The sequence below is a fragment of the Pteropus medius genome, unplaced genomic scaffold (assembly GCF_902729225.1).
Source record: "Pteropus medius unplaced genomic scaffold, Ma_sr-lr_union100, whole genome shotgun sequence".
Taxonomy (NCBI): Eukaryota; Metazoa; Chordata; class Mammalia; order Chiroptera; family Pteropodidae; genus Pteropus; species Pteropus medius.
Window position 1 is genome coordinate 3,078,235 of NW_024354502.1, and position 26,493 is coordinate 3,104,727.

Consider the following 26,493-nt stretch of genomic DNA (forward strand, 5'->3'; position numbering starts at 1 on the left):
AGAGCCTGCTTCCAGCCAGAATGCTAGCCTGCCTCCCAGCCTGGCCAGGAGGAGAGGCGGCTGGGTTTGCCCTACTTTCTGCCCCTGTGAACTGGGAGAGAGACTGCTCTGTGCCATTGCCCAAGAGAAAGCAAATGACAAAGGAGACACCTGCTTGGTTTCTATTATGTACTGCTCCTTGCTGCTGTGTGGAGCTCTCTTCCTTTCTTTCCACCTTTTTCTCTTTCCCTCCTTCCCAGCCTCCCTCCATCTGCTCTTCCCTCCAAGTTTTGCCTCGACTACTATATTTTGCTTTCCATTCCATTCTGGCTCATCACCCTTTCTTCCCTCCTTAATGACACCAGAGGATTGTGTGGAAGGGGGACCAAGTAACTACTAATCTCTAAGCAAAATTGTTCCCTTCCTAGAAGGGCTAATTGTTATAGAGGTATTTATATTGGGGGTGAGGGAGGAAATTGGTGGTGTTCGATAAAACTCTAAAGGTAGCAAATTAATGGAACCATCCTAGTTGTAGATAGTACGAAAAGATAATTAAGATAAAATGGGAGCTCTCCATTTGAAAATCTGTTCTGCAGTATTGTGCAATGTGAAGAAACCACCCATTCTTTTACCTTTCTCTTTCCAGATATACATAACAACAAAGCGCTTACCCTACTTCCCAATTGTCAACTTTCTATTTTTGATCGCCCAGTTGCCAAAACTTCAGTACAACAAAAACCTAGGTACTGTATAACATTTATTCTTTGCAATAAGTAACAAAAACAATAGATTAATATCTAACCAAACAGCTCTTTTTATAGAATGCTATGTCACATATGAGATCTTTTCTCAGTTAAGCGCATGTTTATAAAGTCCACGTCTTTGGGCCTCCGAATAAGATGCCCCATCATAAAATGTAGACAGTAGATTTATACTGTAGTCCGCTTTTAATTTCCAATGGTTAATCATCCAACTGATTTCTTTAATGTTTAGGCAGCTGATTGTGGTGTGAAAGAAAATTCTTTTGGTTAACATCCTATTCTTTCAACAAGTGTCATGTTCCTACTGTGTATCTAGAACTGCAGTGTGAAGAATAACAAATAGTTAGGAGGGAAGACTAAAACATGAATATTTAGTACTTTAAGATATGTGTGATTACCTGTGAAAACATTCTAAACGAAAGTAGATACCAAAGGCTTTCAGTAGATTTGTCTTGTCAGGAATATATCCCTAATTTTTTTTTTGCCATTGATCACTTTATCCTGAACCTTTTTATAATCACAATTCTATTAGATTCCCAAGTACTTCCTCTGTCTTCAAACTTTGTATCCAAGCAGTTTTTTCAAATCACTGTAGAGTTTAATTTACTTTAAGTATTTGTAAGAGCTTTTCAGTGAATATGCCCACATTGTTTTTCACTCAGGGATTGAAGTATTTCCCTTCCTGTTTTATTAGCTTTTTTTAGGGTAAGGATGTGGAGTCTCTTGAAGGTTTTTAGTATATCATTCAAAAATATTTCTTGATTTCAGACGCACCTCCTGCACAGTCCTGGTTCTGCCACAGAATGCAGAGCATCATGCTCCCAGTAAATACTTGCCGTAGGAGGGAAGGAACAAACAAACGTTTTCATTGTGGTTTCACCGCCTATCACTTACGTAACTGTGGCCAAGTTACTTCACCTCTCAAGCCAGTCAGATTTTTTAAATACTTAACACAGTACCTAGCACAGAGCAAGTGCTCAACTGATTCTAAATCCTTTCCTGGCTATTGGTCAAAATCAATGTCAAGAACCATCCCAAGATGAATTTAGCGTTCATCGTAAGATTCAGAGATTCATGTTCCCCCTCTCTTGTCCCTGCGTTATTGCTAAATAAGAATATATGATCCTTTTTAACAATGAACTGTCCATACATAAACATATCTTGTTTTCATTAAAGACTATTTGTTCACTGGTCTCATTCTTAGGTAACATTTCCTTCATGGTATGTTGTTTGAGGTCAGGCACCTTCATTGTACAACTGCTTATGGGAAGCATGTCACTATTCCATGGAATTTTCAGATCTTTAAACAAACCAAACAAAACCTTTAAGTGTCCTAGAAATGTATCTACACCCGACTGCAGTTTTTTTCATGAATTAGACTGATATGTTAATTTGGGAATTAAATTTAAAAAAAAAATAGGACTGAGGAAGGAACTTCAGCATGTTTGTATACCCTAAAAACATTTATATAACCTTGTGAGCATTGTTCTCAAGACTGATCTAAGAACACATGCCTGCCTTGGTCTGTCTTTTAAGAAAGGTCTCTTTGGGGCTTCGTGCATAGAGGATGCTTTTGTTCTAAACATCACCTTTGCTTCTGTCTGGAAAGGACTCCATCTTCTGAGTACTGCTTGTGTCTTATACAGCGGGCATTAAGTAATGTCTGATTGAAGTGAGAGATTTCCACCCACCAGCATTTGGCAATGTCGGCCCTATGAATTTTAACCATTCTAATGGTTATGTGTATTATGGTATCCCGTTGTAGTTTTAATTTGCCTTTCCCTGATGATTAATGATGTTGAGCACTTTTTCATGTGCTTTTTGGCCATTTTATATCTTTCTTTGTTAAGTGGCTGTTCAAGTCTCTTGCTTGTTTTTAAATTGAGTTGATTGCTCTCTTATCACTGAGTTGTAGGAGTTATTTATATGTTGTGAATATGAATCCTTTGTTAGATGTATCCCGAAGTTTTTCTCACAAACCGTGGCTTATGTATTCGTTTTCTTAACTGTTGACTCTAATGAGCAGAAGTTTTTAATGCTGATGATGTTCAATTTATCTTTTTTTCCCTTTATAATTAGTCCTTTCTGTGTCCTAAGAGCTCTTTGCCTACCCCAAGGTCACAAAGATATTCTGTTATGTTTTGGTCTAGAAGATTTTTAGTTTTAGCTTTTCCATTGAGGTCTGTGGTCCATTTCAAATTACTTTCTATCCACAGTATGAAGTGAGAGTCAAAGGTCATTTTCCCCATTAAGGATATCCAATTTCAGCACTATTTATTGAAAAGATTTCTCTCACTCCATTAAGTTGTTTGGATTTTTGTGGAAATTCAATTGATCATATAAGGATGGGACTGTTTCTGGATTTTCTTTTCTGTTCATTAATCTATTTATCTACCCTTATGGCAATACTGTCTTGATTGATTACTGTAACTTTATAATAATTCTTGAAATCAGGCGATATAAGCTTCCAACTTTGTTCTTTTTCAACATTGTGTTTCCCCCCAAAGACCCTAAGCTCTATCTCCTGTTCACTGCACAGCCATCCAGGCAAAAGGTCAGGGTCCAGATTTAGGCAGAAATCCTCAGTGAAAAGTTCAGCTTTGGCACTCACTCACTTCACAAATTTCCTTCTTCCACTGTCTCGACTTCTGCAGATTCTTTTCTTGTATAACATGCAACATCGTGTTTAAAACTACTTAGTAATATTTCATCCAGCATTTTAATTGTTTTCATTTAGGAGAGTAGTTCATGTTATCTAATATGCATGCTGCCATTAACAGAAGTCAATTCTGTGTCATTTTTATTTTCTCATTTGCATTTATTGATACTTTTAAATTTTTCTACAATAGCATTCATTAATTGTATAATCCCAAAGAAACAGTGATGGTAATTATAAAACTTAGCGATCATTTTATCGTATTACTCCTTCAGACCACTAGAAGCTTCCATCAATCCCGGGCCTAATTCGGAATGCAGTCCAGAGTTGTCATCCCCTCCAAATAGTGATGACGTGGGCCCTAGTCATGCTGACATCCATGAACATTGATACTGAATGAGCATGGCCAAAGGCAGGCACTTCACTCAGTGCTGCAATTGGCCGTTTTTCATCCCTTGCAGGAATGGTCTGCCGGAAGCCTGCCGACCCTGTGGATTGGCCACCGCTCGTCCTGGGACTGCTCACCCTGCTGAAGCAGTTTCACGCCCGGTACACGGAGCAGTTCCTGGCGCTGATCGGCCAGTTCATCCGCTCCACAGTGGAGCAGTGTACGAGGTACAGAAGGACGATCGGGAATACGTGGAATTGCTGTTACAGAGTGGGCTGTGGACCCTGCATGTCAAGTTCCTCTTCTTACCTCCCTGGCAGAGGCGCACATTGGCTGCTGACCCTGCTCTGCAGAGCAAGTCAGCGCACAGCACCTGGTTCGAAGAAATTCAGGTGCTCTCCCCTCAGGCACACTGCCCCACACACACTCACGGTGGTTTTCCATGCATGAGTGAGACCACGATTAGCAGCCAGCGTCGGGGAGAAGGTGGAGGCCTATCCATCTGCCAGCTGGGGCGTCGCTCCCAAGCCTCAGCGAGCGCGGTGCTCTGGCTGGGGCCACGGCCAGGGGGCAGCCACGGCCAGGGGGCAGCCACGGCCAGGGGGCAGCCACACTGGGAGGCCAGGAGCACGTGTGTCAGAGTTCCGAGTCCCTGTATGAAATGGAACAAGTCACACTGAAGTTACTCTTGGATACAAAGCTCATAAACTTTTCATTCTTTTTTTCTCTCAAACATGGCTTTTCTGGATAGAAAATATAAGTTATTTGCATGAGCTGCTGGGTCCAAGCCTCTACTCTTACCCTACACAGGGCCAGCCCAGCTAACTAAATGCTGTCATGTTGCACATTCAAAATCTGGACGATTACCACTCGGTTACTTTTATCAGTGTAACTTAAAGATGAATTAATGATGGTGATCTTCCCTGTCCTCACAAAGCACTACTGATCAGACGTGATTTCAGAGGCCATTTCATTTACTTCCCGCCTGGGGCGTGAATCAGCTCTGGGTGTCTGTGGCAGGTTGTCATCCAGTCTCTGCTGGGACACTCCCATCGTGAGGCACTCATTACCTCTCAGGACAATGCAGCACGTAGGCAGAGTGGTTCTCATCGCTGGGAAGTTGCTGCTCGCAGTGAATGCGGACTTCATCCCATCCCTCTGGGAATGTCACCCATCGTGCCTTCTTCTACCCTTTGAAATGGAACAGAATAAGTGTAGTCTCCTTCCTTTGCAGCGTCACTTCACATTGTTAATGTCGGCTCCTGCCTCAGGTCTTCTCTTGCTTTGGGTCAGCCCCTTCCACCTGCTCCTGATGTGCTGTGGTTCAGAGGCCGCTCACCATGGCGGTGGGCCAGTTTGTTATGGGCCATCTTAAAATGTGATTTCCCAAACCTGGACCTGGATTCCAAATACAGCGCTAGCCTTGGTGGTGGGGTGGTGGGGGGAGGTTACGCCCCTTCATCCTGGGTCCTCTGTGGAGCACAACGCGGCTGAAATTGGAGTACTCAGTTCCTTACCTCCATTGTATAGCAGTGGCTCACAGTGATTGTGCACTCTTTTCAAATCCTGACATCTTTTCCCCATAAGCCTCCATCGGGCCAGTTCATCTTCATCTTAGTATACTGGACAACAAACACTGGGTGTTTTTCTAGGACCTTTGGTCAACCTAGCTTCAAAGAACAGATTTTTTTAAACAATTGAAAAATAGAAGAGAGCTCAGAAGGATGAGGAAGTTTCACAAATGAAATTGTAACCATCATAAAATGAGCTCAATTGCAAAGGAAGGCAGTTAGCACCAAAAACCTCGTTCATCTGGCGCAGGGCCACGGGGAGAGAAGGCCAAGGATTCCAGTCCAGCTGGTCCGAGAGCGGTCATTTCCAGTCACCGCCCCTCGGGGGCACCCCCAACCTTAGTTCCCCAGCTGTCAAGAGTCAGCAGGCCCTTCCTCCTCTGTTTCTTCTCTCATGACTGGAAAGGCTGAAGCGTGGCTCTGCGCCAGCGCGTTACCGGTAGCCCTGAGAGGTCATCAGGATGCGGGAGTCGAGCTGCAGCTCGGGATTTCTGATTTGGCAAAGTGAAGTGACGTAGGAACCCAAAATGCATGTGGACGCCTTCCCTTCCCTCACCCCAAGCAGAGCAAATGTAAAGAAAGCCCTAGCCAAACACCGAAAGGTTGAGAGCAGTGAGAACTTTTCCGGGTGCCATCACCCTTAAACCTTTTCAAAAGGAAAAAAATCTTCAGAGAAATACATCAGTAATCCAGTACCATAAAATTCTTTCTTAATTATAAAATGCCAATCTGTACATAAATTGGAAATAGTTTTAACCTCTAAAAACTCTTTTTGATGAAAACGAAGGAATGCAAGCTCTTTAAGAAGACTATCAGATAGTTTCCTGCATTCTCAACTCTAGAGAGTGGTTGGCAATATAGCTGTATGAATGAAAACATGAGTCAGCTCCATATGGAAAATTATAAGATGCTATTATGTATTTGACACCTTCAAATATATAGTAATGGTCCAGGTGCAATCCAGGATGCAGGAGACAGAACAATGAAGACATGACCCAGGCCCTCAAGGAGACCAGCACAAAAACGACTGAAAATTTAAGAGGCTTGGAGGAAGATACTAAGTATACTGAGAGCATAAGAAAAAGCCGTCTGCCCATAGGTTTCAGGGAGGACTTCATGTAGGAGGAAGCGCCCAAGCTGGGACTAGAAGTTTACTTTCAAATATGCATGCAGAGCAAATATAGCTATGGAGACTGGAGGGCGCGGGAAAATGTGGCTTGTTCAGGAACCTGCCAGTCTTTGAAAAATGAAGTGCCGACAGTGGGTACAGAGAGAAATTGGTCTAGACAGACAGCAGGGGCCATATTGGAAGGTCTGTGTAAACCACGGAGGTTTAGATTTCATCCTCTAGGTTACGTTCTGAAGATATGTGAGCAGGATGACTTGATACGAATCAAGAGATTTGTTTTTTCTTCGACTTCATTTTGTCATTTGTTTATTGAGTCTTTCGGTGTCTACTATGTGCAGAACATTCACTGGTGTACACTGTTCTCTATGACAGCCAGAAGATCCCTGAAATGCCTGCGGACGTCGTGGGTGCCCTTCTGTTCCTGGAGGATTACGTTCGGTACACAAAGTTGCCCAGGAGGGTAGGTGATAGAGAACAATGTTACTGCCCTTTTCGTAAAAAGATGGTATTAAGAGTGGCCCTGGACTCAGTAGGGGTGAGGTCCAGTGGCTCATTCACAGTGGATGCCTCTCCCCTCGTTCTGCCCACAGCTCTAAGATGTCCTCTCTTCTCCGCCATGAAGGGTTTTGCAAGAAGACAGAGTTTAATACGACTTACTCCTCTCACTCTCTGCCATGCCCTCCCCACCATCAGCCACTCGCCCAGTTCAGGAGTTAAGACGGGCAGTCCAGGAGAGAGTTCCTTAAGGGGCCAGGGTAGAGAAATAGGCAAGTGGAGTTGGTTCTTTCCCCTGCACCATAAGCTGGTTAAGTTTATGCCACTGCTGAAGTTATATTTGATTGCTGTTTCCTAAAATGACAGACTATTTTTTACCTTTTAAGAAATTCTTTCCTTTTTCTTTCTTACTAGTAATTCTGCTGTGGGAAGTTTTAGCTCAAAAGTGGAGAGCTTGATATTTAAAAAGAGAAGACTTTCAATAAATGCTGAAAGGAAGTCATTCTGATTTTTTAAAATTTGTAGGTTACTTTTTTATAGCTAAAGACAAAGATGGTTTAGTCATTAACTAGTAACGTCATACTTAATAATGAAGCAAACACCAGTGGCATTCTCTTTAAAATCAGGACTATGACAGTGATGCGACTCTAGCTGCTACTTTTGTTGTGCAGGTGCAAGAAAATAAAATAAGAAATGAAACAAAAAATATGAATAATGGAGAGAATACAAATTTATGTTTATTGAGGAGGTGATTGTCTTCCTTGAATATCCAGTAGAACCATGTGAAAAACAATTGAGAAAAGCCGATTACAGAATTAATGTGTAAAATAAATACTCTAATAAAATGTGAAAAAGATCCTATTTACATAATTAACAAGGAAATAATATAGCTGAGAATAACCTCTTCAAGAAATATGAAGGAACAATTCAGGAAAAACCTATAAAATTTTAAAATATAAAATTTGGAAGTCCATGTTTCTGAGTGAGGAGACTCAAGATATAGAGATATCAGTTCTTTCCAGTTTATAAGTTTACGGCAATTATGATTAAGATCTCAGATAATTTTTTTAACTTGAAAAAAACATTCTTAAAAATGTTAAAGGACTTGGGCTAAAATAGGATTTTTTGTGAAAAAAACAAATATTAAAATATATTATAAAACAACAAAAATCAAAATAGTGTAGTACTGGTATCAGACTCAATAGATGGATCAATAGACTAGGATTAAAAAAAATAGATTAGCATATGTAGCCTAGAAACAATTATACGTAAGGAAAAGCAGCATCTCAAATTAGGAGAGAAAGGGTGTATTAGTCAATAGTGCTGGGACATTTAGTTCATTATATAGTTTAAAAAAAAAAGCAAGTTAATCTTTTCACATCTCCCATGTATTGAAATAAATTACAGATAGATTAACTTGAAAAATAAAACAAATTAGCAGATATTTGACTAAAATTAATGTACCAGCTCTGAGAACTTCCTATGTAAAACACCATAGGAAACCAAAAAAGAAAAGGTGGAGAGATTTGATCTCTTATAAATGCTGAGTGTAGTTTAATAATTTCGTCAAATGTCTCAATTTAAAAGTGGACAAAGTATTAACCGAGGACCAGTATCCTTGATTTATAGTGTGTTGTTTACACCAATAAGAAAAAGATAACTGACCCAATCCCAATAGAAAAAAAATGCGCAAAGGATATTAACAGGAAGTTTTCCAGAAGAGAAATACAAATGGCCAATATACAGTTGTAAAGATTCTCAACCTTCTATTCAAGGGACACAAATCAAAATAACAATAAAATTAGTTTCCACCCATCAGGTAGGTAAAAAGTAAAATGTTGAGATCCTAGTGCTTAGAAAGGTTTAAAGAAAGGACTTCTCAGTCCCGGTGACGGGGGTGAAGTTGGCATATCCTTTGGGGAGAGAAATTTGGCTTTATCTAATCAAAAAAAGTTTTGTAATTTTATTACCTAATCCCAGCAATTCCATTACTAAGAATTTACCTGCTGGATATATGTACAAAAGTTCACCAAGATATGTATGCAAGGATGTTCATAATATAAGATTTAACAGAGGTAAAGGACTCAAGAGTATATGATCCTGATTTTGAGTGTGACTATGTATGGATGTGTGTGCGTAACCTGGAGGAATTCAATACAATATAAATAATTAAGTTTTAGTTTTCTCTGATTGAGAATTTTTAAAACTCCTGCATTTGCTAAATTTCCTCGAATTAGCAGATGATACTTTTATAATCAGAAAAAAGTTAAACACTGCGTTTAAAAAATACCAGTTCCCAGCACCTGGAGAGTACCTAGTACCACATTCCACTACCATTAGGGCTTCCCTTAAGAACAGCTAAAAACGGGAGCCTGTTGGGCCTTCCTCCTCCTCCTCCCGCTCCGGCTCGATATAACAGCTTGGTCACTTGCCAGATGTTTTTCCGAGACATTAACACTTAGTACTTCCTAGCAGATCGAAGTGCCTTTAAGAGCCAAGGAGCTCACCTTTGGGGGAGGCGGGGGAGGGAGGCCTGGGCAGCACCCCTCAGACATTAGCAGTTGAAAGAAATTAGATACCAGGGTGGTTCTGGAACACCAGGAACAGAGGCAGTGGTCTCAAGGAGGGGCCACCCCTTGAGTCCGGCGCTTCCCAGTGATGCACCTTGCTCCGAAGGATTTATCTTCCTTTCTTTAGTTTTCATGTGGAAAATCTTGGACTTGTTCTGAATGACAGCAGTATGAATAATTTAACTCCTTTGTTTTTTTTCAGGTTGCTGAAGCACACGTGCCTAATTTCATTTTTGATGAGTTCAGAACCATCCTGTAATTTTTTTTTTCTACTTCGTTAAACAAAAGTATCGTCCTTAGGTCTTCCCACCATCACTAAAATGAATTGAGAGATGAAACTCAACTGCTCATGTAACTGCATGTTTTTTTCCTTTGTTGTAGGAAACATCAGGCATTTTGAGTAAGATGCATATCTCATGGAACTAGATCACAAAATTAATGTTTAAATCATGGTATTATATATTTCAGCGGTTTTATCATGTAGAAGCAGAACACATTTTGTACCGCCTCTTATAAATGCTGAATGTAATTAAGTATAAATCCATTTACTTTTGTGCTCTAAAGAACTATTTGTGTAACTCCAGATTTTCAGTAAAATAGTAATTGCCAGTACCCAAAGTTGTACTTCTGCTTATGGTTCGAGAAATGTGTGTGTATTCACTGCAAAAAACCTTGTCTGGAAGGTAAGAGATGAATCTGGTAGGTTCTGTGGACACACCCACTACAGGCTGGCAGGCACATGCTGATAGCCAGACTGGTAGCAAATGTAGTGACAGCACAGACCACGGAAGTTTCTTGGTGTCTGAGGTTCACCATCCTCCTCCTCCTCCGATCTCAGGGGTCCCCATCATCCTTTCTGTGGGACTCCCTAACTCCAGCTGCGCTTGCCACCTTTTCCTTCCTTCCTCAGCAACCCAAGCCTGCCCCCTCCCCAGTCCCTGCACCATGCTGCTGCTGAGTGCCTTCCTCCACATAACTTTTTGGTAACGGCTTTATCATTAGGTTTTAACTCCCCCTCCCCAAATCCTGTCACTTCTGCATAAAAATTACCCTAAAAAGGGCACTGCCATCCTATTGTGGCAGCCGGAAAAGATCAATAAAGATGTTTTAGCCCTGACCCTGACTTTATAGCTATGTCCTCCTCTGGAGAGGAGAAAAACAAGTTAAAAAAAAAAAAAAATGTGCTTAAGTCATTTAGCAAATTGTAGGCAAAGAAGCGTTGCTTTGTTACCAGGAGGCACAGTCTCAGTCCTGCTGAGTCCTGGTTCTGCCACCAGCTAAACTTTGTCCCAAAGCAGCCTACTGACATCAGCGGTGAAACCAGCGCCCCATGATTTCTTAAGCTCCTTTATCTTCTGATTTTATGACCAGTTATTTCTTTTGTCAGAATGCCTCAAATTCTAAAATACTAACAGAAAAAGGTGACCTTACAGGTTTTGATTTTTTCACCACCATAGTAGAAAAGGTTTTAAAAGGCATCTAGTCAGCAGAGGGGAGCAGGAGCCTCACAGCCCCACCTGAGAGGCAGATTTTGAAGCCAGTTGTTGCCTGGCAAGTAAGGAGCTGTGTCACCCACTGTGAGGCTGGTGTATGGGAAGCAGCTAGTAAGCCCAGTAGCCATCCAACCTCCACATCTCAAAAATGTGTTTTCCATTTGTAATTGACAGTAACTGTATGAAATGAGTTCTCTGGGAAAATGGCCTCCCAAAGCAAGCCGGCTGCTCAACAGGCCAGATCTAATAAGAAAGTGAGTTTTTAAACAGAAAATAGAACTTGGGGATAAATGAGAGGATATCTCATGAACCAAGAGAATGAAATTGTCCACCAGACCTTCCGCTTTAACACAAGGCAAAGTGATAGATATATGCAACTGACTGGACTAGTGATTCAGCCAGTGAAAAATTTTTTCGACTAAAAACTTAAAAAGGAGAAATTTTTATTATAAAAGCTTTACAAGTCATTTAACCTTAATTAGACTCTGAAGTCATTAATAGTTCAGGTTATATTTTACTGTTCTGATTTCAGGGGTAGCAGTTTAGTGATATTTGGGGATTTACTGAAGTCTCATGAGTCCCTTCTGAATGTCTATAATTTCTTCAAATAAACTGTAAACTCAGTAAGATCTAATTGATTTTAAGGCATTATGCCAGGTATTACAAATGCTTACTTGTTCATTCACACTGTCTCTTGAAATAATCCTAGACTGGCTTGTTAACGTTACACGGTAGAATTTGCCAGCCCTTGGTTGCTGCCTGTAAGAAAGTGATATTTTCAGAGAACTCAGAAAAGAACTTTATCAAAATGCCTCACTGGATGGATGAGGAAAATGAGGTCCAGAGACATTAAGGCAACTTTCCGAGCTTCGGAGTCATTTAACAGACAAGCGTCCCTGCATTCCACCTCCCACTGTGGTTTTCCTTTCCGTTGTCACGAAGCTGTGTGAGGAAGTCCACGACAAGAAACAGGAAGACATGAGGGTTCAGTTGCCATTTTATTTGTGTCCCACAATAACTAACCCCGAATATCAACTTCAAAAGAAAAACTGTTCTCAGTATTGGCACTATTCTATGGTAACAACATTTCTTTTAAATATTCTATCTTATTTGACTCTTCATTTTAAATCGCAAGTTAAAGTATATATTTACATGTTTATATACAAATTATTTCAGAAACAGATTATTCCCAATCTTGGTCCAAGAGTTTCTGCTTTAGGACTGGTACAGTACTATGCTGTGTAAATCTTCCAGCAGTGTCTAAGGACTTGGTGACTTCCGAATATTCATTCACAAGTGGTTCCCCTTTAAGCTGAATGAACAAAGTACTTTATTTCTGAGTAAATTAGGGGAAATAGCACAGAACATGCTTTGTACAATACAACACCACTACTGACAATGGCTCGGGGTTTCGTAATCCAAGGTTCCGATTTAAAGCAAAAATACGTGGCATAGATTGCAACAGCAAAAAAGTGTCTAATTAAAGTCACAGGGTTAGGAGACAGTCTGTAATAGAAAAAAAAAAAAACAGGTAAGACCCAGTAATTCAAATTTACTATAAAAAGTTTAATTATATATCATCTATAAGCTAAACATATTCTCCGTTTTGGAGGATTTTATAAGCTTGTGTCTACCTGCTAAGTTTGATGTCAGAACAAATTTTTAGAAAATATTTTTACAAGCAGCTAGCAGGTAACTCCTCTTAGTGTAGTTTACACCAGTTGTAGGTTCTGAGCTGTTTTCTTTCACGGATCTCGAGACCCAGTACGAAGTCCCCAAATGGCCCAGTCTATTGGAGTCTAGGTTTTTCCAAACAGTACAGTACTGACATTCAGATGGATGAGAAGACTTAACGTTTGTACCGTCAAAATTATTACTGAGTTTCCTGAGTCCCCGATCACATTCATTTTTAAATATAAATTTCTCATCCATCCATGGCTCCCAAAGATCAGATCATATGGAGAAACACAAAGGCAAAAAAATTAGCTTCTATTTTAATCAAGGGTTTTAGCCTCATCTATAACCAACTTCTAATCAACACTATTTCCCAGAAGGAAAACACAGGACTAAATGTTGCCTTTTTCCATTTCTCTGGGCTCCCTTCCTATTTGGAGACTAATGGATAATAAAATGACAAAATATATAAGAAAGAAAGATTGGCAGTAATTCATAAACTGAACAATTCTAAAAAATATCTGTACAATCTGTTTCCTTTGCGTCGTCAAAACAACTTACATAGAAAGCAGCCCAACAGGACCAGCAACACACACTCCGCCAAGTTTGAAATACAGAAAACAGGCTCTTCTTAGTTGCTGTAGAGAATCTAAGATAAAATTTTAAGGTTACTCTCAAACGAAATATTTGCACACTTAGGGTGCTAATGATATACATGAAAAAAAACTCTTTACTGATAAACTCATTAAATGATGTCAAATAGTTTATAAACTCTTTTTGTTATAAAATCACAATTCTGGAAACCAAATTCCCTGTCTAGATGCCCAACCCAAACCTTGGAGCAGTAAATTATCAAGTAAAAAGAACAGCTGTAAACAGTGAAAAATAATAATGCATAGATTTGTACACTTCTCAAAATAATTCTTTAACCCCTCACAACATAATCAACCAATACCTATTTTAATAGTTTAGAATCAATTTTCTTTCCAGATATGCTTAGATTGTTCTTTTACTACAGATAAAAAACGATGCGATAGGTAAATCTGTACTCCAATAAAGCTCCTTCCTCCTCTAATCTTTCGAAACTGTTTTTGTTGTTTGGTTGGCAGATTCCAATTCCTAATTTAAGAAACTCAAAAACTAAAAAGAGCTTAGAAAACTCATAACTTAGTTCTTTTTCTTATTTGCCCAACCAGCCATTTTAACTTCCTTGCCAATTCATAAAAAAAATTTGGCAAATCACAATTCATAAGTTGTTTTTTCTTTTAGTGAAAACGATGGTTATAGAGGCTACAGAAGGCAGTTTGTACTGTATCATCCTCTTTAATCAAATCACCAAACCAGATCACTAGGGCTTCAGCCAGGTCATAGAAATAGTTTTTGTAAATATCTGGAGTAATGGGATTTGAGTTATGGCTATTCTTAAAAACCTAAAGGTCTAGTTTCATTAACCTACCATGAACTGACTTGTACACAGCTGCAGGCGGCACAGTCACCTCCACTCTATGTCTAACGCTGCTGCTGCTGAGCTGTGCTTTCCTTAGGATGCAGACTGACCACCACCTCTCTACACTGAATACAGACGACCCAGAAGCAAAAGCATGGGAATATTTCAAATGAGCACAGATTTTACCAGGGGACAAAATGCAAACGTGATCTGAAGGTCATATTCATTTTATAAAATGCTGCTATGAGAAGAAAATGACACTTGTTCGGGAAGAAGAAGATGAACAATCACATTGCCTTTTAACTCCTGACCAGAAAGGTCATCGCAATCTTATGCATTTGGAAATATGCATGATCTGATTTGGACCACAGGGATTAAAAATAATGATACATTATAGAAGCACTGTGTTTAAGGTCACTTCTAAGAGAAGACAACAGCCTTGTCTAACACAGATACACAATGATTAGAAGCTAAAAATTTTGCTCAAGGATGGAGTTAAAAAGGACTACCAACTTGAGAGTCAACAAACTCAGGAAACATTTCTATTTCCGGCCTAATCACTAACTTTTTTGTAATTAAGTTCCGTTCCTGTGCTAAAAATCTGCAATTCAATATTTATTAAAAATATCTATACTTACCATCTGTTCCTGAAAATAATTCATAAAGAGCCTGAGCAAGAACATTCACAACAAAGGAATGAGACCTTTTTCTTGTCCAATAGAATGATTTTTTGGCCTAAAAAAAACAAAACTATATGGTAAGGAGAAAAAAAAGCACCAACTGATGTTTATAGTCCATGTACAAGTAGTTATGCCTTATGCTTATCATTTACCAAAAAAAAAAAATCTCCCGAGCAATGAGTTATGTGACCCTGAAGCTAAATTTAAAATCACTATAAGCAAAATGGTCCATGCAATCCAGTGTTACAAAATATTCAAATTCAGAAATTTAGAAATTCTATGACTGACAGGTTACAAGTCAGGTTCTTTAAGCTTGAGTAAGACTGCCTAAAAAACCATTGGTAGGAGTCAGGCTCTTACGTACAGATCTCTCCATCAAAGCTCCAGTCCTCGTAGGCCTCACAAAAAAAATCTATTTGAGACATTCTCATCAAAGAATAATTTAATACCTCACCTGCAAAATAGCTGCATCATCATAAAGGTCTGGGATAGACTTTAGCAATTTTCTCCATATTTTTATATCATTAAAAACGACACTCATTCCTCCTCCAGTAAGAGGATGCCTTATGTTATATGCATCTCCCAAAATCAGAACACCTATAAAGAGAGAACTCAGATTATGCTACCCAAGAAAAATGAAGACAGATATCCACACAAAAACTTATACACAGATGTTCACAGAAGCATTGTTTATAATAATCAAAAAATGGAACAACTCAAATGTCTATCAACTGATGAATGGATAATCAAAATGTAATATAGTCACACGTGGAATATTATTTGGCTATAATAGCAAATGAGGCAAATAAAGAACTGATACATGCTACAACATGAACTTCAAAGGACCCAGTTACAAAGGTTCACATATTGTATGATTCTATGTATAAGAAATGTTCACAAGAGGCAAATCTATAGATAAAAAATAGATTACTGGTTGCCTGGGGCTAGGGGTTGGGAGAAAATGAGGGGCTGCTAATGGGTACAAGTTTCTTTTTAAAGTGATAAAAATGTTTTCAACTTGATTGTAGTGATGGTTGCATATACCTGAGTATACTAAAAACTAATGAGTTGTGTACTTTAAATGGGTGAACTGTATGATTTGTGAGTTATCTCTGTAAAGCTATTATAAAAAAACCTTGTCAATGAATTTCATTGTCTATAGGATTAAAACTAAATGTTAAATAAATATCTTACCTTTCTACCACTCTCATGTTATCTTATACTCTGGCCATAGGAAACTACTTGAGTTCAAAGTGTCACCATTTCTCAGCCTTCCAAGGTCACTGCAGATGTCATTCAGTCTATTTAGAAGTCCCTGTCTCACTGTCCACATAATGAACCCCTACTCATTCTCCATGCCCCAACTCCAGCTTTATTTCCTGAGCAGTATCTTCCCTATTCTCTTTCCAGTTCACAAGCTCCCCTCCCTCTTGTACACCCGCTTCATAGTGAATCTGCAGTACCATGAGTGGGTTTTTACTACAGCATTTATCAAAGGTGTTTCAAAATTATGCTTATATCCCTAACTAAAAAATTGCCTTCTCTAGATCAAGGACGATATTTAACTGTTATATCCCCAATGACTAGCAGTGATTTATATACACCCATTATTAATAACTAAAGACACTGTAAAACTAATGTTGGTATTAGTAATGCATTAATCCAGCAATATAAATTTAATCATGTATATGTCATTTGGAATACTGAATGTGAATATTTGGAATACGCCTTACACAGTAAGTTTAATAAAATAATACCTCGTTTATTTACTGGTGAAGGAGGAAGGAAGCTTGCTGGCATGGACCTCAAACGAGAATTCTGAGCGGCTTCTAGGAATGGTTCTTTCAAGTGATCTGCAATAAATCCCACCCCACCGAAGAAATGGTTTATTACATTTCAATTTTCAATTATCACATTTTCTTATCAAGTATAAACAAATACCTACTATACATCTGTTATGGTTGTTACATATGTCCCTTGTGATAAATCAAAAACTAATTATTTATTGACAAAATTATTTATTAAGCATCTAGTTATCCATGCTAAGGAAGGAATCTAAGAGAAAACCAATGTAAATAGACATACGTCTGAATGAATAAAAAACTAGATAAAGAGTGAAGGAAATTTGGATCACATGAGATAGGGAAAAAACCAACCACCTCTCTTCCAAATGTTAAATGACAACTGTCATATTTAACAATGTATTGTCATCACCATATTCTGGTAATATCAGATGAAATCTACTACCAATTCCCAAATAGCAGGAAGGTATGTACACTAGAAAAAGGATAACATGTAGAGAGCTCTACCTTTCTAAGCTTTAGTTTCTTCATCTATAAAATGAAATGGTTGGATTAGCTTATCCCTAAGGTACTTCCCAGTCTTAAAGTTTTGTGCTTCTACTTGCATAAAAAATTAACCTTCTTTTCATACAGTTCCCAGTGTAATCTGGAGATACAGATCTGGAGCAAAATGCCTATGTTGAAACCATTCTATTCCTGCAAGGAGCAGAATTTCAATAACCTCGTATTAATATAAATCTAGAAATCGTTTCCCCCCAGTATCTCAGAGTAGTCTGTTCCAATTAACCTCTGGATTGGAAAAAACAATCTACAGTAAAAGAAAAAATGCTAAAAAAATGGGTAATTGACTATCCTTTTCCTAAATATGCATAATTCATTTTTCCATTTGAAAGCTTCAAAAATGGTTTAACTGCGTGAAAATATACTAAAATGTTGAAAATGTCATTAAAAATATAAGTTGGTCCATGTAGAACTTCATTTCACTTTATTTGTTAATATTCTGTTAGTAAACGGAATGCTTTCACTTTAAAAAAAAATAACCTGAAAAAAACAACACTTAAACAAAATGTACTTACACCAAGCATAGTTTTCCATTACTATAACTGGCAAGCAGGGTTTCCATTTTACCTAGTCTTAACAATTTTTACATTTCTTTCTTATTCAGATCTTCCCATTCAAAAAAGAAAAAAAAACATAAAGTTTATGTTTTTACAAAGATGCCTGAAATCTCACTAAGACTTTCTTGTGTTCAACTCAAAACTAACATGATCTCACAGGCTCCTTACAGCTCTCACGTGCTGAGGACAGGAAGGTATGAGCCAGACGGGCCTGGTCTCAGCCTTGGCTCTGCCACTCACTAATATAGAAGCAAAGTAACCTCTCTGAATCATGGTTCCCTCATCCGTAAAATGGGGATAGATAATGATAATGCCTATGTCACAGGGCAGTTGTATAGATTAAATGAAATTACGTTTATAAAACACCTCTTATATGGTAAACATTCAATAAACGGTAGCTACCATTACCACAAAACCAAGCATAAAAGTAATTCAGTATAAGAAATATTTCAAGAATTCAGACCTTAGATCGCTATCTACACTTTTAAAAATATTAAAATTTTGTCGATAATAATTATTCTGAAAACTGCTTTAATTATTGATATGAAAAAATATACTGAAACTTTTTTTTTTTAATTTGGAGATTTTTTTTCTATGTGCTACATTAAATAAATAATCCAGCTCCAGTGTATCTGATTGACTGGATGCATTTTTCACCTGCCAATCTTATCTCTGGCCTATTTTAGACACAGCTTTAGTGAGAACTAGAGATAGAAAGGCTTTTAAGTGAGCTTTGCTTTCAAACTATAGATTACAATAGGAGTGAAATCCTATTTCTTACCAGGTAATTGTGGGTAAATTTTTTCAGTCATGTATTCTCTTAAATTTCTTGGCAGTTCTCCTCGAATGTCAACAAGTACTCGAGTTTCATTAGATGAAATCTGGTAGATGAGAACTGGACCTGAATTAGCTAAAACAAGTTCAGCATGATTTGCTTTAAACTGTGGTGCATTCTAGAAAAAAATAAAATAAAATATTTTAATAATTTCCAAATTTCAAGTTGCTTTTTATTTTTCTACAATTAGTCCTACAGTACCTTCATAAGCAAGCCAACAAAATGAGATGGAACAGAAACTTTATCAGAGATGAGATTTTTCCTGAACTTGGAAAAAAGTCCATCTGCAACAACAGTCAATGGAGCACGGAGTTCCTACAACAAAGATAAAGAATACTCAGCTAAATGGTTAGAAATACACAGTAAAAGGACCATCCTTTTAAAATGTGCATGAATGGATTTAAATATACTGGCACATAACATTAAAGAGAGTATTTGAAGATAATGCTATCGAAAAAGCTGTTACGTGGGTTTAAGTTCACACATGACCAATCTTTGGAGCACATCCTCTGAGTCCCTGAGATCACCTTCCTTCGAGGCTCAACCACCCAAATCATCTGGGATTAAGCTACATTTTGATAAAAATCAGGGAAAAGAACTACAAAGCAAGCATGGCTCATAGAATACTGAAACTCATCACGAATTCAAAGGACTCATCAGATGCTTTCATTCTAGAGCTAACTTCACAAAGTGCTTTAAATCAGTGGTTAGGGCTTAGAAGAATTTTTATACACATGGATGTATGTACATATTTACATTACCTTGCACTCGTCCTCACTTGAGTACAATTTCTAGGAGGTGGTGACCCTACAGAACAGCCCAGATGAATCAACAGATTCGCCTTTGACTAGACCACATGAGCAACCAGCTATTGGGAACTACTGTATTCTGCTATTTCCCCAGAGAGTCTCTTATATTTGCCTTTCTGATTTAAATAGTTCTTTATTTTATCCTAATCAACTCTTTATGTTGAATCCTTCCTTTTTTCACCTTCTAGTTCCCCTCTGCTTCTCCACGGGTTTATATTTATTTCAGTTTTTAATACTGTTAATACAGTGGTGTTTGTTTACAAAGTTATAACTATAGCATTCCGAAGTGCTCTAAAGAGCGATGTGTTACAGTCGGAAATCTATCTTATCCTGTAGCACAGAGCTTAGAAAGAACTCAGTCCATTTGCTGGATAATAATCTGGTGAGCCTACTTTTTTAAAGGAGTAGGAGAAAAAGAAAGGGGAAAATCTCTTAGGAAAAGCTAACATTTGACATGTCTCACCTTGATGTCTCCAGTTGCTCTGTCCCTGTACTGAACTCCAACCACAGCATCACCTTCTTCTAGTAACTGCAGCACAATGCCCTCGATAAACTTTGTACTAAAAGATAAACAAATAAATTCTACAGCACTCTTGAGCAATTTAGATAAGGAATCATAAGTTCCTTATCCCTTATCTCCAGTTTACCCACATAAACAGAACATGCATGTAGGTGCACGCACATATACAGAAAAGGGTCTGGAATGACAAAAAGCAAAAACACTAATAGGTTTTAGAATTGTGTGTGGTTTCTATTTTCCAATTTCTTAAAATTGAATATATATTACTAATTTAATGACTTAAAAAGTATTTTTAAATGTAACAAAATTTTATCTTAATTCATTAAAAAAATACATGCAGAAAAACTTTACATACCCATACCAATTCATACTTAGATGGGTAAACAGAATTAAAGTTTATCTGCCAAATTATTCAGAGTAATTACTTCTAGTCAGAAGGATAATGAGTAATTTTTAGAATCTTCTTTATATTTTGGGAGCATTTTTCCATTTTTATACAATAAACATTATTCTATGTCCAAAAATATCAAATCCTTTCAGTCCTAAGGATAAGTCCACTTCTTCACTTGCTTTGTCAACACTTAAGCCTACGCCAATGACATAAGGGTTCTCATATTTAAAACTTCCTCAATTATAGTATTTAAGGACTAGAGGCAAATACTAATTAATACTTAAGAGAAGCCAGTCCTGTTAGACTAGGTCTTTCATAAGAATGTAACAGGAATTTCCCCTTGAAAGCCTCCGTCCTGACTTTTAAAAGGCAGTCTCGTAGCCACAAACCCATCTCCCAAATGGGCATGCATGGGACTTACACCCTAGTTATAACAACTATGTCTTCTAAATTCCAACCACATAAAAATCACACAATTTAGTCAAAAAAAAAAAATTCTCAATAGTTCCATATCATTCCAATAAAAATTCTCTATATGTTTTCAACAAAGGTACTTAAAAGATCTAACACTCTTCTAACTTATGGTTTATTTTAGTATAAGACCTATGGTCTAGCTCACACCCAAACACTTATGAAAATTTATAAAATAGTATTTGCACAAAGGCCACGTTTAAATGTGTTCATTCTTTAACATCATATATTTGAAGCTGTAGTCTTACTTGGGCTCTGCCATGGCTGCTTTCCGGAGACTCATGATAAACTTTCCATGATGGAAAGCCCTCCCACTCTGCACTTGATTGTTTTCTAATAGAGGGAAAGGAATATGAACAGTTGATTTGCTTTCCTGATCATGAAGCATGTAGCCATCTACAACCTGGGCACCAATATCTTCCACTGTATCTGCAAAACAATTCAGTTCAAAAGTAAATCAATTTTGTTGATATGCCCAGAGTTACACTAGGCACCAAGAGGACGTGGAGGCATGGAAAGAGTCTCTGTCTTCAAAACGCTATGATACCATGTGGAGAAAAATATTAAGACCCCAATAATAATGGACAGGAAGTATATGGATGATTCACATTAAACCATATAGAAACATTGAACAAATCAAGGAAAACGTTCAAAACTGGATTTAAGAAAGAGTCAACAAAATAAAATTAAAACAGTATGACACCAAATCCATCAAAACTGCTGGTGAGATTGAATACAACTGATAAATTCATATATTATTTGTCAGGCTATAAACTAATAACATTTTAGAAAGTAACTAAAACAATAATTACCAAGAACCACAAAGAAGTAAGCATCCTTTGATCTAATAATCTTAGTCTTGGAAATTCAACTAAGAAATTCACCCTAAAGATATAATTTTTAAGTTTTAATAAATTTTAAAGTTATACACAAGAATAGGTTCACTATAGTGTTATCTCTAATAAAGAAACACTGAAAATAACCTAAGTATTAATCTAAGTTAGAAAGGTAAAGTATATTATGAAGTATCGAGAAAATGCTTTGCATAGGCTTACAATTATAATGAAAAAATGGTTAACAGTAGTAGAAATATGTTTACATTAAGTGAAAAAGTTGACTTTAGCAGGTGTATTGTCCCATACTATGTTTAAATACATTAAAATATAATGTATTAAGATAAAGTACATTAAAATAATTTCATTTCTAATGAAAGAAAAACTTAGCACATGCCTATGCTAAGATCAAACTAAAATCGTTTCCTGCTATACTTTTTAATTACACTTAAAGTAGCTTTGTTGGATGAAAATAAAATGGAATACCTTTTTACCAGTGACAGGACAGTCTAAAGTGAACAGTACTTGTTTATACCACATAACTCCTAAAACTCAATATGAACCTACCTTCAAGACCAAGGTCTTTAAGGACACAAACACCACCTGGCTGCAGAAATTCTCCGACTATCCTGTCAGGCTCTTTTAACTCTCTCTCAATCACTGTCACCTTTCTTCCATCTCTGGAGAGCACCGCTGCCAAAGCAGAGCCAAGTACACCAGATCCCACAATGATAACTTCTGGATCATTTTGAGAAGATATCGATGTAGAGGCAGCTGCTTCTATTAAGGTGGTTTCTGAAATACTGGTTCCTTTTTCGCACTATTTAAAAAAAAAAAGTGAATTATGTATCCACATTTGTCATCCTTAAATCATACTACTGCTAAAGACACACTGGACTTTCGCATCTTGGAAAAAAACTACACCCTAAACATTATCGAACCAAATAAACCACCGTTTTTAAATCTAAATTATAAAAACCAATGATATCAAAATGTTGATAAATAAAAATGTATAATAATATCCCAATAAAATGAAATGTATATTCCTTTTCCAAGTATGGTATTTAGAAAATGCTGTGATACAAACATATTTCAAAATCCACACCAGGCCAAAGATAAAAAGGGTGTATAAGGGGCTTCAAAGACTTACTATAGGGAAAATTCTATCATTAATTACTCAATTCTTCAAATATCTACTGAACATTTACCAGATGCAAATCCCATACAACTTCTGACTTCATGTTGCAAACTATTCAGCATCTTTATTTTCTCCATGTAGATCATCTGGAAAATCTAAATCTAAAATCATTTTTACATAACAAAAAGATCATCAAATTCTGGCTTCTCATCTGCTAGTTGAGAATCATTTAACTCAACAAAATTCCAAAAGAACAAAATAATTCATTCTGTCCCTTGGGACTTGACCTGTTCATAATGTTAGTCCTTAACATATAAAAACATTTATAATTTACCCCTTTCCTTTTCTCCAATCTGATACTCTACGAGAGCCCGACCGATGATGTCTAGTTGGTCCTCCGAATAAAGACAAACATTAAGCCTATCGCTAATTGGGCTTACAATAAAAATTGTAACTTTAATCATAAGATGAAAAAAGTCCTGTTTTGAGAGATTTATGCTCACTGAGAATAACAGTGACTGTTTTGGGTTTTTTGGAATGAGCAATTCACTGCCATAATCAGTATTTTTTTTGAGGGGTGGGACGCGTATATTCACAAATATGAATACATTTCAGATACAGAAGTGCAAAGAACCATCTTCCTTGAGTTCTCTGACCTTAATGATTAAGACTAAATACCATTTTGAAGTGGTTTTAAATAAAAGATCTCGAGAAAAAAAATGGGAGATAAATCCTAAAATCCTTTAGAATTTTAATTCTCTGTGATTCTAATATTTACCCAGCCTTCCTTTATTTCCATAATAGACTTGTCCTTTCCATTTTTTATAATTTCTCTTAGAGAAATCATCTTTTCGTCCTTCACCAAGAGAAGACAATAGTCTTTCTTCCTATCAGTACAGATTTCTTAACGGCCAGAATAACTGACTGTATTTAAATTATTATTTTGAGAACAAGATAAGCTTTTGTCATCTTAGCCATGTTTTATTAGTTTTTGTTCTGAAGTTTTCCCTGTGAAACGCATACATACCATCTTGGAAAGGGAACTCTGGAGGAAATCAAGTCTTTCAGAGCCTGGCCAGGAGACAAAGCACTAATGGAAACTTAGTACTCCATTCAGTCTAACAACTTGCTACTTTATGAGAAATGGGCAGAAAGCCTGAGACCTTCACAAGTGGAACCAATATTGACTGTTTGCCAACCCAATGCACCCCAAGATCTGTCCACATATCTCAGACAACTCCAGCCCACACCTACCATAACAGTGAACTTAGGCAGCACTACTCAAAAGGCTCCTGACAGAGCCTACCTTTAGACTAACACTAATAGCTACTATTTATTACACAGTTAGGGATCAGGCATTTTGCAAACATTCAATCATTTAATTCCCTGACTACCAAGCAAGGCTGCTGCCATCTCCCGGAACAAAAGGGATAACTGATTCTTAAAGAAACTAAGCAATTGGCCAAAGGCCTCACATCCAAAAGTGGTGGAGCAAAACTTCTATCAAGTCCCTTCTGTAAACCTTGCTAATGTGTACTTTGGACAGAGTAAAATGATGTTGACTCGGAACCCTGAAAGAGTACATTACTTTGGAGGCCACTCACCCTAACTCCAAGTCACCATCGACCCTCACTTGGTCTACTGCTGGAGTCTCTTCCCTCATAGCCTTGCTTCCATTCTTGTCCCCCCCTACAATCTATGTGCCAAACAGCAATTAGAATGTTCTTTTTAAAAAGTAAAAAGCGAATATTGTTACTCCCATGCTTAAAACCCTCCAGTGCACTTAGGAAAAAGTCTAAATTCTAAATACCCATGGCCAAAAGGCCCCTTAATGTTGCGGCCTCCATAGCCTCTCCTCTCGCATCTCATACCACTGTCCTCTGCTGTTTTTGCAAGGATCATAATAGCTTCACATGTATTTGAAGACCCAGCCTTTGGGTACATGAATGCACTGTAGACATGTACTCAAATTATTCACCTGACCAGGACACCACTGCATTGATTTACTCCAGGCTCCACTGATGTGGGTAGAGGAGGGTGTTTTGCTCCTGGTTTTAAAATGCTGAGCATTTTTACTCCACCAGTTTTTCAAATTGCTCTGTCACTTTCCCCAGCCAGCTGATACTTCCAGATAGGGGACTTAACAGCAGCAGGTTTCTTTCATCCCAGGTACACATACCGTCCTTTGTACCTGGGATTTAAATGACGTTTTTTTTTTTTCCCAACACAGAAAATGACTGTCCTCCTTCAAAATGAAATTCTAACATTTCATTTCCCCTTTCATAATCAAATCACTATTCATAATCAAATAAAGTTCATTTAGCCATGGTTCAGCGAAGGCTAATGTTTTCAAATCATTCCTAAGAGTGTCAAGAACAGTCAAAATCTTTTTTAAAAACCCAACCAAATGAGAATCCAAACACCAGAGTATCTAAGCTGCTGCCTTTTGTCCTTGAAAGAGTTACATTTGAATGACCCCAATCCTAAATTTAAAATAAGACATTCATCATTTGCCCACTTTGAATTCAATCTACCTTCCTAGAGCCGAGCTGCTCCTTATTTTCTGTTCCCGTGGGGGATTTGGCCCAGAAGAAGCCAATGAAAGGCAAAGCTGACAGAATATCCAAGAAGACTGCGAACTGGGATCCACTCTGCTGGCGTCCTGGAAGGGCCCCGCTTCGGTAGCGACAGCGGTAGGAGAGTACCAGGCCCAGCGAAAGAAAGACCAGCACGCATAACAAGAGCTCCTTGTTGGCCAAAGTGATTAAGTCCCCGCTCTTCTTATAAAAATAGGTGAAAGTGGCAAGGCCAAGAAAAGTCCACATGGTTCAAGGCCTCCTTTGGTAGCACCGGTTGATGCTGAGATCTTGTTTTCCTTGTAGGGTTTTGGTGATCGAAGGTTCTCCCCAAAATGTGTTCCCAAAAGAGACACGGGGAACCGGCCCAACTTCTCGTAAACACCGTCACAGGATTACAATTCAAGTCAGACTTAGAAAATCATAAAAAAAGTTAGTATAAAAGTATCTGAAAGGGAGGAGGTTGTACAGGACTTAGAAAGCAGTATTTAAAAATCACCTGTTCCAACAGTTAGACTTTCCTCTTTCAGGCAATCCATTTCTTTCACTTTTTTTTTAGATAGGTTTTTCCTGGGCGCTGTCGCGGGCGATATTTTTAATTCTGATGTTGGCTCGTCGTGCTGTAAAACTGTTCTCTCTCACCAGCATCAGGTGTCCTCGGAGGAGAGAATGAGGTGGGGGGAGGGGAATCAAAGAAATATCTTGGCTCTGCGACAAATGCCGCCTCTCCTCTTAAGATAGCGCTGCCGGGGCAAGCTCAGAGTCAGATTCCTCTCCCGGAGGGACGGCCAGGTGCGCAGACCACGGTCAAGGGGGAAACTGCCGAGCTGCCTTCTCCCCTCCAAAGAAGGACTTGGTTTCAAGGCTGCGGCTCAAAGACAGGGAAGCGCATCCCCTACCTCGAGAAGTTCTCCTTGGCAGCGGATCCCGTTTTGCCAGCCTCCGAACCTTCCGGTCCGCGACCTCTTTTCCCCGCGGTGGACGGAGGTCTCCAGTGAGCTCCCCCAGAGGGCGGTGGCGGCGGCTCCCTACGGCGTCTCCAGCAGCATCGCCTGCGCGGCGTTTCCGTAGTAACCAGAGTAACCGCCGCGCGCCCTTCACTAGTCTCGGGGCACCACGCGCCTCAAAACTGGGAGCTCTCAGCCCATGCTAGGTAC

The 26,493-nt window shown here is 38.3% G+C and overlaps 2 protein-coding genes across 3 annotated transcripts in view; one reads left to right on the forward strand and one right to left on the reverse strand.

The window, feature by feature from the left end:
* The window catches only part of WASHC5 (WASH complex subunit 5), a 58,135-nt gene extending 47,974 nt beyond the window's left edge, over positions 1-10,161 (forward strand). Inside the window, exons 28-29 of the mRNA XM_039853613.1 lie at positions 6,857-6,944; positions 9,752-10,161. Of these exons, the coding sequence (XP_039709547.1) occupies positions 6,857-6,944; positions 9,752-9,808 (145 nt within the window). The 3' untranslated portion in view covers positions 9,809-10,161. The remainder of the gene's footprint in view (positions 1-6,856; positions 6,945-9,751) is intronic.
* A 2,024-nt stretch (positions 10,162-12,185) lies between these two features.
* On the reverse strand, positions 12,186-26,490 carry SQLE (squalene epoxidase). 2 transcript variants are annotated; one of them, XM_039853915.1, is made up of 12 exons: positions 26,236-26,490; positions 25,295-25,992; positions 22,190-22,442; positions 21,038-21,218; positions 19,871-19,967; positions 18,800-18,913; positions 18,545-18,716; positions 16,601-16,696; positions 15,298-15,440; positions 14,802-14,898; positions 13,278-13,365; positions 12,186-12,548 (listed from the first exon to the last, which is right to left on the reverse strand). In XM_039853915.1, exons 2-12 carry the CDS (start codon positions 25,583-25,585, stop codon positions 12,350-12,352), a joined length of 1,731 nt encoding a protein of 576 aa, XP_039709849.1. In that variant the 5' UTR covers positions 25,586-25,992; positions 26,236-26,490; the 3' UTR covers positions 12,186-12,349. The 2 variants fall into 2 exon arrangements, with proteins under 2 accessions (XP_039709849.1, XP_039709848.1); XM_039853914.1 differs by having other exon boundaries at positions 25,295-25,748; positions 25,836-26,490.
* Positions 26,491-26,493: the final 3 nt, after the last annotated feature.

What these genes read in the sequence shown, in the direction of transcription:
- SQLE (XM_039853915.1), bottom strand. Translation starts at nt 25,585, where the DNA reads ATGTGGACTTTTCTTGGCCTTGCCACTTTCACCTATTTTTATAAGAAG. An exon ending in AATTTACCCACAATTACCTG is followed by an intron (nt 16,697 to 18,544) that starts GTAAGAAATAGG and finishes GATTTATTGCAG; the next exon opens with ATCACTTGAAAGAACCATTC. An exon ending in ATGATGCAGCTATTTTGCAG is followed by an intron (nt 14,899 to 15,297) that starts GTGAGGTATTAA and finishes TGTTTTTTTTAG; the next exon opens with GCCAAAAAATCATTCTATTG.